Source organism: Coturnix japonica, chromosome Z (genome assembly GCF_001577835.2).
Source record: "Coturnix japonica isolate 7356 chromosome Z, Coturnix japonica 2.1, whole genome shotgun sequence".
NCBI classification, from domain to species: domain Eukaryota; kingdom Metazoa; phylum Chordata; class Aves; order Galliformes; family Phasianidae; genus Coturnix; species Coturnix japonica.
The window spans coordinates 29619142-29632968 of NC_029547.1; the positions used below are offsets into that span (position 1 = coordinate 29619142).

The 13827-nt window shown below is 36.8% G+C and overlaps 1 protein-coding gene across 7 annotated transcripts in view; it reads left to right on the top strand.

Moving 5' to 3' along the window:
• Positions 1–13827, top strand: part of CNTLN (centlein) — a 174961-nt gene that overhangs the window by 109017 nt on the left and 52117 nt on the right. For 6 of the 7 annotated variants that reach the window (XM_015849049.2, XM_015849050.2, XM_015849052.2 and 3 more), the window contains 4 exons: positions 1693–2213; positions 4384–4558; positions 8960–9053; positions 9739–9962. In XM_015849049.2, the coding sequence (XP_015704535.1) occupies positions 1693–2213; positions 4384–4558; positions 8960–9053; positions 9739–9962 (1014 nt within the window). The remainder of the gene's footprint in view (positions 1–1692; positions 2214–4383; positions 4559–8959; positions 9054–9738; positions 9963–13827) is intronic. The other variant, XM_015849055.2, reaches the window with a different exon arrangement.

Genomic DNA, 13827 nt, shown 5'->3' on the forward strand with positions numbered 1-13827 from the left:
CTAATAAATTTATAATAGCTAATAAATAACTAAATTCATAGATACATACATAGTTTAGGTAGCGGATTTTTCCATCTCTTCATTGATACTTCTCACTTATCTAAACCATATCTATACCCACAGTAAGTATCCATGCATATCCACCTTATGAAAAATTTCCTATGTTTCAATTAAGTGCATTGGCAAAAAAAAAAATTTGAAATACGCACAGCATTTCTTGAGAAATAATATATTTTCGATACTTCCAAACCACTGGCCAATCCTATCACTTCATTACACTATGAGATGTTAGAATGTGCTTTGAAATTTCATAGTGCAATGAGGTGATAGGATTGGCCAGTAATTTAGAAGATGAGTAACTGAACTAGCCATGTGCTACTTGAAAAATAGCCTTTTTCTCTCAATTCCTTAAAAATGTACTGCACCTGATATTTCCGCCAGTGGAAGATGGGGATGGAGCTTGTGCAAAAAGCCATCTAAGTATGAAATGAAAATCTTTTGAGTAAGTGTTTGTTTTAGGATCTGCTAAGATTAAAGTCTCTTCTTATTTCTAGAAATTGTGAAACTTATTGTGAGTGATAAATTGTCCTGAAGAACTTTGAGAATCGTCTTGTTGTTCGTGGGTTTGAATTTGTGAGATATTCAAAGAGCTTCAGAAACAAAACATTTGCATCCTTTTAGGTAGAGCATACTTCTGCAAACTGTATTTGAGACGATTGTAAACATGCTGCTGCTTTAGAATGGGGTTGCTTTTTCCTTCCTGTAATAGAACATACATTTCAGCCTTTGTATTCTTTAAGTGATGCGATTCTGGCATCTATTAATAGAATCATAGAATGTCCTGAGTTGAAAAGGACCATGGTCATCATGTAGTTTCAACCCCCCTGTTATGTGCAGGGTCACAAACCACCAGACCAGGCTGCTCAGAGCTGCATTCAGCCTGGCCTTGAATGTCTCCAGGGATGGGGCATCCACAACCTCCTTGTTCCAGTGAAAAGCTTCCTTCTGATATCTAACCTAAACGTCCCCTCACTCAATTTAAGACCATTCCCCCTTGTCCTATCACTATCTGTCTTCGTAAGCAGCCGTTCCCCCTCCTGTATACTTGCTCCCTTCAAGTACTGGAAGGCTACAATGAGGTCTCTCCAAAGCCTTCTCTTACCACAGTAAACAAGCGCAGTTCCCTCTGCCTTTCCTCACAGGAGAGGAGCTATTGCATATTGCTAGGATACTTTTTTTTTTTTTTTTTTTTTTTAAAGATCAAACTTATTTTGTATATTTATATCACAGGAAAGAATGTGTTGATTAGGAAAGCTTGTGCAAAGGTGTCCGTATTTCAAGATAGTTTCTCTTCTTAAAATGTTTATTTAAATTCAATTAGTATGTATAAGCGAATCAGCAACAAGCTTAAGATGCATCTGGAAAGTTCATTAGCATATTTAAACTTCTGTGTCACTTTGCCTGGAATTTTAACTTCTTTTACCATCTGCACTCTGTTCAACAGCTGTATTATTGCAGCTAAAATGTATTCATCTGCACTATGTTAGAATCATTTTTAAATTAAGTACTTTGGATTGCTCTTGTCCTTGTGCTTAGTATAATATTATTGTCATATAATAAATATGTTTTAGAACAGGTTTTTCTCTACTGGATAGGTTCACGTATTTTGAATGCATAAATTGTTTTTGCTAGGTAGAACAACTAGAAAGAAGATGTAGAACTATTGAAAGGGTAATAAAGAAACAGAAAGAAATAAATAAGGACTTGCTGAAGGAGAAAAATGATTTGAAAGCATCTTTAAAACTGGAAAAGGAAGATGCAGACACAAGAGAAAGAGAGCTGGAAAAACTACTTAAGAGGATTTGTGAAATAAAAAAAGACAATGCAGAACTTCAGCTAGTGATTGATGCTCGGGAAAAAGAAGCTGCTTCTTTGAAGAGGCAAGTGGCAGAAGCTAACATGTTGAGAAATGAAAATGAAGATTTGCTGAGTCAAGTGGAGGAGCTGACGTGTTTGCTGGGTGAAGCCAAAGCAGCAGCAACCTCTGGGCAATGTAATTGCAAGATAACAGGCACCAAGGTTAAATTAAAAGCATCCAAGAAAAAGAGCTCTTTGGGACATCATGGAGCTTTTCTCAAACAGTCCATCAAGGTTATGAGTAATGTATTTGAGAACTTCCGTAAGGACGGCTGGGAGGATGTGAGTGAAAGCAGGTACGGCTCTCATTAACTTAGCCCTGTAGAGGGGACACTGTGCATATGTAAAGCACTAGCAAATGGAGATTGAATTTCAACTACTGTTGATTTGGTATTCAAAAAAAATACTGTCAGATCCTTTGAAATATCTTGGGAGGTCTTGTTCTGAGTTTATTGACTGAAATTTGCATGCAAAATTAGCCACAACTGCATGAGTATTTGAATAGGTGCCAGGAAACCCAAAAGAAGGCAATGCTTGATTTCTTCCAGTGATGCTATTTTCATGCAGTCATGAGGCTTGAAATTGACAGTTTGGCAGGTTGATTTAATTTGCTGGCCCTTTGCATATTCACCACTGACAGCTAAGGATTCCCAGGCAAGCCTACTAAGTCGGTTTAGTTATCTTGTGACATGCCGACCCGGGAGGAGAAACATTTTTTCCCCTTAATTTAGTTAGATAAATTTTGAATGACCCATTTCAGCTTGCTAGCAGATGTCTACAAGCTGTTTAACATCCTTTAAATTAAGAACCATCCACACTAATTATTTCATGTATGTTTTATCCACAGTCATTGTACTAACTTTAATTGAATCATGGTTAAAAATTGGTTCTTTAAAAGTAATTGTTACTGCTTAGAGTCTCAGTCATGAGTCACAAGGCCCTCTGAAAATTGCACAAGCAAGATTTGTAAATGTTCATGATTTTTACTTCTGCTTCTGTGTGTCTACACAAATGAGACCGCAGTAAGCTCCTGTGTGAGCAGCTGTCACACCTTTCAGTACTTAATACTAAGAGACACATAAGGAAATTGCTCAAGCCTGTACTTAACCCCAAAATATAGAGAAGCTGTAAAGAGTATTGGATCTTCTTCGTAGCTTTCATGATAACATTTATATGGCCTATGGAGCAGGTCAGCAATGGCAAATGAAGCCCTTTTGCTGCCTTTTCCTGTGCAGAATAGGTGCTCCCAAATAAAGTATCTCAAAAGAGAAGAAAAGTTAAGTGCCATGTAATTTTTCTCTTGCTAACATTAATACCGGGCTTTTTTGTTTTTCTGTTTATTTGCAATTAATTGTACCCATAAATTCCTTTTGATATACGAATATTAGGTTAGGAAATTTGTGACATAAAAAAGTGAGCATTTCTGAAGGAGCTATTTCAAGGTGTCATGCTCAACGGTAACTGAATTTCTAAATTTTGTTTTCTGAGTTAACTGTTATTCAAAGAATTCCAATGAGAAAGTCATGCACACATTTACAAACATATCTCTGCTACTTCATAGATTACGTTGGTATAAACTCTTCTGAATTTCAGGCCCTCTTTCTAGTTAAGTACCATCCATCTCTAAGTCATTGATTTTTTGATGATGAAGTTTTATTTGAACTCAGTTGTACCTCTTTAAATGTCTTGGTTTAAAAAGTAACAAAATTGCTGTAGTCGAGAGTTTCCCTCACAAATGTTTTGCACAAATGGTGATAAAGAACCACTGATGATACAGATGGTAATATTTCAAGATTTACGTTTCATAGTAGACTTAACTGACTTAGAAAATAAATTACTATCTGGGGCAAGGCTGTAAAAAACTGGCATTGATATTTAAACATCAAATCATAAATTCAAAGAAAAAAAAAAAAGAAAAATTTGAAGGTTTTACATTTAGTTCCTCTCTGTGGCATGCAATTTGTGTGTCGTGAATACTAAATTCTGTAGAATTTAAAAGCGCTACAAAATGGAGATCAGAAATTTCACAGAAGTGTTTGAGCTCATCCCCATCAACATAAATTGAAACAAATTGTTACTACGTATAGTGCATTTGTTTGACTTCTTGTCAAGGTTGGAAATGCTGAGGAAACTGTATGTATGAGCCTTTTACAGACAAGAAGCACTATTAAGCAGTTTTTCAAGTGTGTCACTTTTGTGGATGAAGTCTGAGAACTCCACTCATATACTAAAATTCCATTTGACAGAAAGGACTTTGAGAGCTGACAGAAGACAATTTCAGAAATTTCTTATTTACTATACTTGTAAATGTCTGTTGAATAAGTCAAAATTGTTTGGGTTTTATAGTACTTCTTTCTTGCATGTAGTATTTTCTGTGTGTTTGCTTATTGGCTGTTTGGAACTTTTAAAAGGAATTGCTAATGTTTAACTTTGTTTTCTTTTGTTTTCCCTCATGTGCTGTTTTAGTGACTCTGAAATACCAGCTTCTGAGAGTCTGGAAGCAGTGACTATGAAGATAGTGCAAGATATTGATCTGTTACCAGACAAAAATAAACAACAGGGAAAAAAGCAAATACAAGATGGTAAAAAGCCCTGCAACACTTCACATTTGGAAGGCAAAAGCCAGCACTTCAAGAAAGTGGTATATGTGTTTTGTTCTCTAGTGCAGTGTCTTGAAATTTAATAGTTAGAATTACAACTGCTGTTCTCCTTTTAGTTAATTTGACTTTTGTTATTAGCTGGGAAGAAACTATTTTTTTAGGTATTCAGTGGGTATAGCTTTGCTATTATTTAGAATATTATCTGAACAATCAGTGTGCAAGGCATTTCAAGGATACATTGGAATGCAAAAGCTGTTTGAAAAATTTAAACCTACTGTAGACTAGTCCTACTGTCTCACAGTCCTGACAATGAATGACACAGACTTTCCATTTAACTATTTCTCATTCAAATAAACCATAGAATTTATCTGAGTGACACTGTCCGTAACAAAGAGAATCCTCGTTTGCCCTCTAGTAAAATGTTGTGTTGGCTTGTCAAGCATTACTGCTTTTCAGTTCACTTGTTGTGTGCAGAAAGTGATATGTCCATCTTGTCTTGTTTTGGCTCTAGCTCTGTCCAGATGATTCTGTCAAGAGAATAGTATGCTTTTAGCTTTTACTTAGCGCATTTACATTCATTATGGAGATTTGAACCACTTGTCTTATTCCTAACATCCAAGTACTGTTTTTCCCAGAATGGGAATAGCTGATTGTTTCTCAGGTCTTTGGATATTCCATACTACCCATAGTAGATGACTCATTTTTGGACTTTTGAGCGATGTCTACACTACTTTTCCCCTCCTGTGTTTGCCCAGATAAATCAACTTACATCGTGGGGTTTAAAACACAAGCAGACACTGATAGTTCTTTGGTTAAAAAACAGCACTAAAGCACTAAGTAACTTGCTGCTGCTTGAAAACTGCCTTGAAATTCTGTTATGTACAGTGAATTAATAAAGAGTTTGAAAATAAATTTCCTTTTCTTCCTCTCTAAAATTTTAAAATAAGTACAAATTTTCTGGTTTTTTTATGTTTTGATTTTGTGTTTCTACTGGGAGATCCATTGTTGTCACATACAATCTGGAAGAAGGAAAATTTCTCTGTAAGTGTTTTGGTATGGAATACTCAGTGTGAGCAGATGCACATAATATTTGTGGAACTCTTGACAGTGTGTGCTGTTCCCATTATCTCCTGCCATTCCTTACTGAGGATATATAAGACTAGGTATACAGCTGACTCTGGACTTCCTAGACTGACTGTCTTTCCTTTTTGCCTGCATTGCACTTGTTCTGTTTCAACTGGAAACAATAAACAGAAATACTCTGATACATTTACTTAGCAGGCTAGGGAATTTTGATCATTCATAGGAAGTAGGAATGCTAAGTAGGTGTACATGCTTCACTGGAAGTTCACCTGAAAACATGTCTTATTGTGAAAGTATACATGATGGCATTGCAAAACGGTTCAGCAGTTTTCGTGTTCTTTGCAGTATAGCAGGCTTTACCGGTATTGCAAACAGCAAAAATAACAAAAATCTTAAGAAAGTCTTGAGGGGGACACTCCAGTGGCATAGTGGTGTTCTCACACAAAGAGAGGCCAGAAAAGCATCAGATGCAAAATCTGGTAAATCTTGGAATCAGAGAATTGTACAGGTTGGAAGGTACCTCTGGAGATTATCAAGTCCAACTCCCCTGCTAATGTAGGTTCCCTACAGTAGGTCATACAGGGTAGTGTCTAGACAGGTCTTAAATATCTCCACAGTCTCTCTGGGCAGCCTGTTTCAGTGCTCTATCACCCTCACCTGTTTCAGTGCTCTATCACCCTCACAGTAAAGGAGATCTTCCCCATGCTTGTAAGGAATACTGCCCCCAGTCTCTAGTTTTTTCACTGTGTGACACTGAAAAGTATCTAGCCTCTTCAACTTCTCTCCTACACTGAATTAGTTATAACCAGTGATGAGGTCTCCTCTCAGTGTTCCTTTCTCCGGATTTAACAGTCCCAAGTCTCTAAGCCTTTCCTCATATAGGGATTGCTCTAGGATTCTTATCATCTTTATGGCCTTTTAGTGGTGTCTCTCTAGAAGTTCGCTGTCTTTCTTTAACTGAGGCTGGACATGGTATTACACGTGTGACCTCAGCAGGACAAAGGAGAGGGGCAGAATCACCTCTCTTGACTAGCTGTGACTCCTCTTTGCAAAGCACCCCAGGATACCTCTTGCTTTCTTGACTTACGGTACAGTGCTGTCTCAAGACCAGCCTCTATCTCTCAGGACCCCAAAATCTTCCACAGATTATTTCCAGTAAGTCATAGAATCATATAATGGCCTTGGTTGAAAAGGACCTCAAAGACTGTTTCGTTTCAACCCCCTGCTATGTGCAGAGTCACCAACCAGCAGACCAAGCTGCCCAGAGCTACATCCAGCCTGGCCTCTAGGGAAGAGGCATCCACAACCTCCTTGGGCAACCTGTTCTAGTGTGTCAGCACTCTCTACGTGAAAAACTTTCTTCTAATATCTAACCTGAATGTCCCCTGATTCAGTTTAAGACCATTCCCCTTGTCCTGTCACTATCCACCCTTGTAAACAGCTGTTGCCCCTCCTGTATTTGTGCTCCCTTCAAGTACTGGAAGGCTACAACGAGGTCTCTCCAAAGCCTTCTCTTCTCCAAACTAGACAAACCCAGTTCCCTCAACCTTTCTTCATAGGAAAGGTACTCCAGCCCTCCGATCATCTTAGTGGCCCTTCTCTGGACCTATCTTTCTTGTGCTGGTGGTCCCCAGCCTGGACATGGTAACCCGGATGGAGCCTTACAAGAGCTGAGTGGAGAGATTATCCCATAGCCTGTACTGGTGCATATAGCTCCTGAGCTACGTCTGTTGTTGGAGATGAGATCATTTATGACACAAAGACTTTCTCGGTTTTGCCCCATTTATTGTAAATGCAAAACACCCTCTGTGGAATCAAGACTCTCTACTCTCATATTTAGCAGGTCTATATGGCATAGTGTGGAGATATCTGTCTTTTTCCCGCCACCATTAATGGTTTGCCCATCGTCGGCTGAGAACTCAGTTCTGTGTGATATATGATCACTGTCTCAAACCAGCACTGGTCATCTCATTTATGTCATCAGGGGTCCTCTGGCCATACTGATGGGGAGTTAGTACCAGTTTCTGTAGTTGTTTCTTAAACATGAGAAAGAAATATATTTGATTAAGAGCATTCCCCAGAGAGACAGACCATTAAGAGCTTAGCCTCCTTTAATTTGTGTTTTATTTCACACCTGAAAAATTGGCGATGTGTGTCTTTTTTTCTTTTTTTTTGCACATTCTATTTTGATGTTCATCAAATTGTGTCGTGATTGTACAAGCCTAGAATTCATGACCAAGATAACCTGGAAAGTCATTTTTTTGTTGTTGTTCAGAGGAATTAATAGGTTATCCATTCTTGTTTACCACTGAAGAAATTTAAGGAATCTTGGAATCATAGAATCCTTAGAGTTAGAAGGGGCCTTTACAGTCATCTAGTCCAACTCCCCTGCAGTAAGGAGGGACAGCACAGCTAAATCAGGTTGCCCAGGGTCTTATCCTGCCTTGCCTTGAAAATTTTCAGAGACGGGGCATCAACCACATCTTTCTGCACTCTTATTTCAGTGCGTCAGCACCCTCACTGTATTTTATTGTTTTTATCTAACCTAAATCTGCCCTCTTTGAGATTGAATTTAAGGAATGTGTGTTGTAGTTATGAATGTTTCCAGAAATATATTGTATAATATCACACAGAAATTAAGTGGATTAATTAAAAAATTGGATAAACTTTGCAGAATTCAAGAACAAATTTATTTAAAAATATACTGAGCATTTAAGAGCTATGGAACTTGCACACTGAGTTTAGAGTAAACCATCATTTTTTGTCACCGTCAAGCTTAGACGTTCTGGAAATAGCTGATTTTTATAATGGAGAATATTCAAAATGCATGCAACTAATTTTTTTGGAACTGTATAAACATAGGATTGGATTTGTAAGTTTGTATAAATTCATGTCCCTTCCAGTGAAGACTCTGATCTTCTTCTTCTAGAAATAATAACAGCACTAATCCTTTCTTTGGATGCATTTCAATGTATTGAAAGAAAAGGATACTGTAGGCTTTCAGATAACACATGCTATCTTTTTCCATATGAATAAATTCATCAGTTGTCTAAAAAAAAAGTACTTCTAGACATTAACACTCAGTTTTTCTCCATCGGGATTCTTGGGGAAGAATTATGATCTACCTGTAGCAACTGATTATTTTTTCTACATCTGATAAACAGAAAGAAATCTGTACTCTTTGTTGACTGGTGTTGGAAGGCTGATACTAACTGTAATTGTAATTTGGGATTTTTTTGTGTTTTCGATAATAATTTTTTGCTGTTTTAATTCAAACCAGAAAACTTTGGAGTTGTGTTGTTTGTAAGTCATAAGTGTTGTTTGTAGTGTTAAGATCAATGCTTCTGTTTTTTATTCAGAGCCATTCACAGGAAAAAGACCTAGAAAAGTTACGGGCCAAGAAGAGGAAGATCCAGTGTGTCATAACAGCTTATCCATCATTTGTAAGGAAAGGTAGGAATATTGTATATTTTTGGGAAGTTCATAAATAATCTTGACAAAGATTCCTGCCATGTTTTTTGAAATTTCTTCCACTATGTTACTGAAGCTGAGTTTATCAGCAGGATTTACTTGTTTAAATTTGCAGGAGTGTATTTCTAAAGATTTAAATCATTATTTTAAAAGGAAACGATCTTTCAGAAAGTGTCTGTTAAACAACATCTTTTATCTCAATTAAGATATTTTCAATTTTTACTAACTCCTTTCAATTGAATCTATTGATTAAAGTATAGCTTTTCACTGTGTTTTGCTCTAGCTTGCCCTTTGTGTCCAGCACAGCCATGGAAAATATTGAACTGTATTTTGGCTCAAACTTTAAAAAAAAAAAAAATAGACCTTGTCAACAGATAGTGAAGTCTTTATTTCTGGTATTATCATTCAGAGACTAGAGCCATTTAACTTTCAAGTCCTTGTGGAATTTGCAGAGTTAGCACTTTAGAAAAAGAACATCAAGCATTTATTTGTATCTGAATTAATTTCTCAGTTCACCTACTGAGAAATATTGAATATGGTATCCTAGAAAAAAAAAAAATTACCAGCTAGAATAGTGTTTTGAAGGGCTAGAGAAAAGCCAAAAATCATCCTATCTATCATGGTTTAGTATCTGTGTCGGTTTAGTAACATGCCGTTTTCTGTTTAGTGAGCAGAACGAAAAGCAGAAACATCATTTTCCAGGAACAAGGCTATTCTGTTACTCTACTTAAAGAAACAATTAAGTCGTTGCAGCAGCAGATAGGTGTTTTACTGAATGAAAAAAAGGCAGCAGTATCTTCTGTGAAGGAATTTAAAGAAACGAATGAAAAACTAACAACTCAGCTACGTTTGGCTGATCAGAGACTTCAAAGTAGTAAACTGACCGTACAGGTAAAGTGAATTTCATTATGGTGTCTTAAGATATTAAGTTTAATTCTGTTATTATTTTGTGGAATTTTGGTAACATTGCTTGTTTCTTAATTCACAAAGTGTTACAAAATAGCATTTTATTTATGAGATTCTGAGTTGTTTAATACGTGCAAATTGGACTGAGTTCTTATATACTTTATTTCCTTTTTATTTTACTTATACTTTATTAACCCAATTCATTAGCCCTTCTGGATACAACATGTTTTTCACTTTGATACTCCACCTGAATTCTGATAGTGAAGAAGATTTCTGTTTCATCATGTGGTCTCGGAACTTTCGTGAGAATTTGATACCCATGAACTAGGACCCACTATTCTATCTGTCATTTCTGGAGAAATCTTGTCTTCATATTCCCTAACAGAAGAATGGCTAATGCAGCTCTTGGCTAATGGCTAATGCAAACTCCTGTGGAGTTTTCTTCCAGAGGAAACTCTAACCAATTCCGTGTCTGTTTAAACCTAGCTCTCTCTGTCAAGGCAGAAAGCTACAGATGGTGATTTATGAAGACAGAGACTGAGAAACTATTTGTTTAACAGTCCCAAAAATGACGGCTTCTTTCTTTACTTCTGTCTTCATTTCTAGTTAATCCTTTCCCATACTATCATTCCTTTTCCCCATTCTCATTTTTATATATGTATTTTGTGTTAATCTATATGCAGCACCTCAGCTGGAATTCTTCTCTACTTGTACTGTAGTGATTGGCCTGCCCTTTATAGAGCTGAATCAACAAACACTTTTGCAGTAATTGTCTCCTGTTGGTCACACACATATCCTGCTTCCAGAATTATTGTGCTACAACAGATGGACTTGCTGGAAGGAGGCAGACATAAAAAAGAAATCAAATCCCCTCCCCCTCAAACTTCTCTCCATTTCTCTCTTTGCACAGAAGGCAGAAACAGTATCAGGAGCAGCACTTTTCACTTTCTTAGTGCTGTGGAACTGCTAATTTCTAGAGAAGGAAAAATCTCATTTGTGTTCCTCATTTTGCATAACCGTATATGTGTAATGAATTCTTCAAAAATAGTCTTGAAGGTCATTGGGACCAATGGAGATCTGCTTGTCCGGCAGACAGTACAATAATGTGAAGTTTCGTGTACAGTACAAATTTCACAGCGAGTCATATATGTAATTGAGTTATAATATTGTACTTGCTCAGGCATCTTCTTGATTTGCCATCCTGGAAGACTACCACTCAGGTGTCTGTAGAAGAGCAATGTGAGAAATAAAATTGTCACAGGTTAACCGAAAAAAATAAATAATCTACCAGTGTCTGTGACAGGGGGGGCGAGTCCAGCCCCAAAGTGGGGCCCCGCAGGGGCCCTAGGCCGAAGGAAAAGGGAAAAGTTAATTAGGGAAAAAGAAAACAGCGGCAACAATCTAAGGAGGCACACTTATTTACTAAATACTATATCAAAATACAGGATAACACAATATAATACAATATAATTGAAATTAGGCTAATGAATCAAGCAAAGTAGGAGAGAGAATGAGTCTCAAAACCGAGAGGCCTACTGTAACTCTAGACGAAACGGTGAAGGCTCCCACAGGCTCTCCTGGGTGCCAGAACTCAAAAGATGTCAGTCCAGCCTGGGAGTGAGATAATATAGTGTCCAGGTCCCGTGACTTATCTCTGACCATGATGTTCTCTGGGATATGTAGTCTTCTTCTGTAAGTTGCACATTCGGTAAAATTATTCATGCTTTATATGATGTTATGATGTGGAATACTGATAGTAAAATTACAAAATTATTAAACCATGACAAAAATTAAAGAGGAAAAAAAAAAAAAAAAGGAAAGGTGATTATCAAAAACTATTTTTTTTTTTTAAAAAAGGCAGAATTTGCACCACGATAAGTATCACTGTGATGTAAAAGATTGACTTAAAGTGAAACAGTATGGTCTTCGAAACCAATTTTATTTGGCTGTGTTCTTTTGGAAAGTTTCAAAAGAAAGAAAAGATGGGTCTGTAGTCTATTTCAAGGGTGGTGCATCCTAAGCAAAAATAAATAGATGGTGTTGCAGGTACTCAAGGAAAAATCTTTATTATGCATGCACTTTTTTTTCCTTCTCAGCAACCAATTCAAATTCCCTTTCTTATAACTAATTACTCTTCAGGTGCCATACTAGTGCTACCAAGTGGGAAATTTAAAGCAGAGGCTTAGGCTACTTGCCAAGTGAAAATTACAGAGGTAAAAACCTACACAGTCACTGCAGGGCACATGCATGTTTTAGAGAGAGAACAGTGATTCAGACAGATGAAATGATTGTAAAGCAGATATCTGTGTTTCTTTTTAGTGTCATAAGAAATATTACATAGAAGTTTTAAGTTCTGGCAGCAGAAATGATATTTTTAAAAACACATTTTCCAAGAGTAATGTTCTCATCATTATTTCTTGTAAGTGCTCCTGATAACTTTAGATTCTGGAATTGTCTTGCACAAATAGAAGGGGAAAAAGAAACAAACCAAAGGAACTAGTCACTGACAAGTAAACAATTTAGGCAATGTCTGGGTTCAGGGAGATTCGTACACACCTTAACAGAATCAAACAAACAAGCATCCACATTTAAAGTTCATAATTAATCTTGCTCTTGAGTAGTTTTTTATCAGTGGCAATGTAGTAATGCTTGGCTAAGATAAGTGTAGCATTTTGCAACTATAAACACTAATACCATGGACTTGAACAAGATGTCATGTGACCTGAATTTAGCTAAGAAAATGAATCCATTAGGAGGCAAGGGCAGATGTTCATGCACTCAGTTCTTCGTTATAATCCCCAGAGAATCTAATGCTAGAAGATCAGCTCTGGATTTAAGATTTAAATGTTCCAGATGTTCATTCTGAGACATTTTACAGTTGATACAACCTAAGAGCTGTCTGACATCTGTTGATTTTCTGAATATATGTACATACATCGTTCTGTGTATTTTTCTTGAAGATGTGCATGCAGATACATGTTTACATCTGTTTTTCTGTTTCTCAGACTTAGGAATGCTATATTTCAAGTTCTTTTTTTTTTGTTTGTTTCTTTTTTGTTTAGCCTTACAGACTCTGCAGAAATGTAGACTTCTTGCTTTGTTTTATTTCTGCAAAAGCAATTCTATGCATATTTCTGCAAAATGACTTTCAAGTGTCTGCACATGTAAGAATCAAAGCTTGCATTCTCCAAGGATTCACATCAACACTGAGTCAAGACCGTCTGTTCAGAAGTACAGTAGTTACATTTTGCAATCAGTGTATAGAAATCACAGCTGGAGCCGATACTTAATGTAGAAGCAAAGGGATTTAGCATTTCCTTGGTTTCTTAGTAAAGCAGCAGCTAAGAATTGTTGGAAAAAATCCACAATTTTTTTTTTCTTTTCAATAAGATTTATTTCCCTGTTTCTTCACTTCTATCATAAAATGACCAATTTTTTTTTAAGTGTATTTATTGCTTATAGCAGAGTAGTGCTAATTAATTTTATGCAGTCATTTAACACTCTTGTCACAAAAGTTCAGACTAAATATGTTGAATACAAAAGGAAGACCATATACAGGTTGCCATTAGTACTGATGTTGTGGCCTCTCACAGGTCTTTGCTGAAAAGTACCATAGGATCTTCTACAGTTCTCTTTCTCAGGTGGTGGCGCAGAAAAGATATTCCTTAGCAGGATGCCATAGGCATTTACCAAGTGCCTATGTAAGACTCCTTCACTAGAAAACCTGGATCTTGAAGGACAGGAATGAGTCAACTAGTCAGCCTCTGGCAGGTCCTTTGGAGAAGACAAAGTCAAGCCTTAAGTAAAAATTTTCACATGCATTCTTGTGGATATGCAATTATGCTGATTT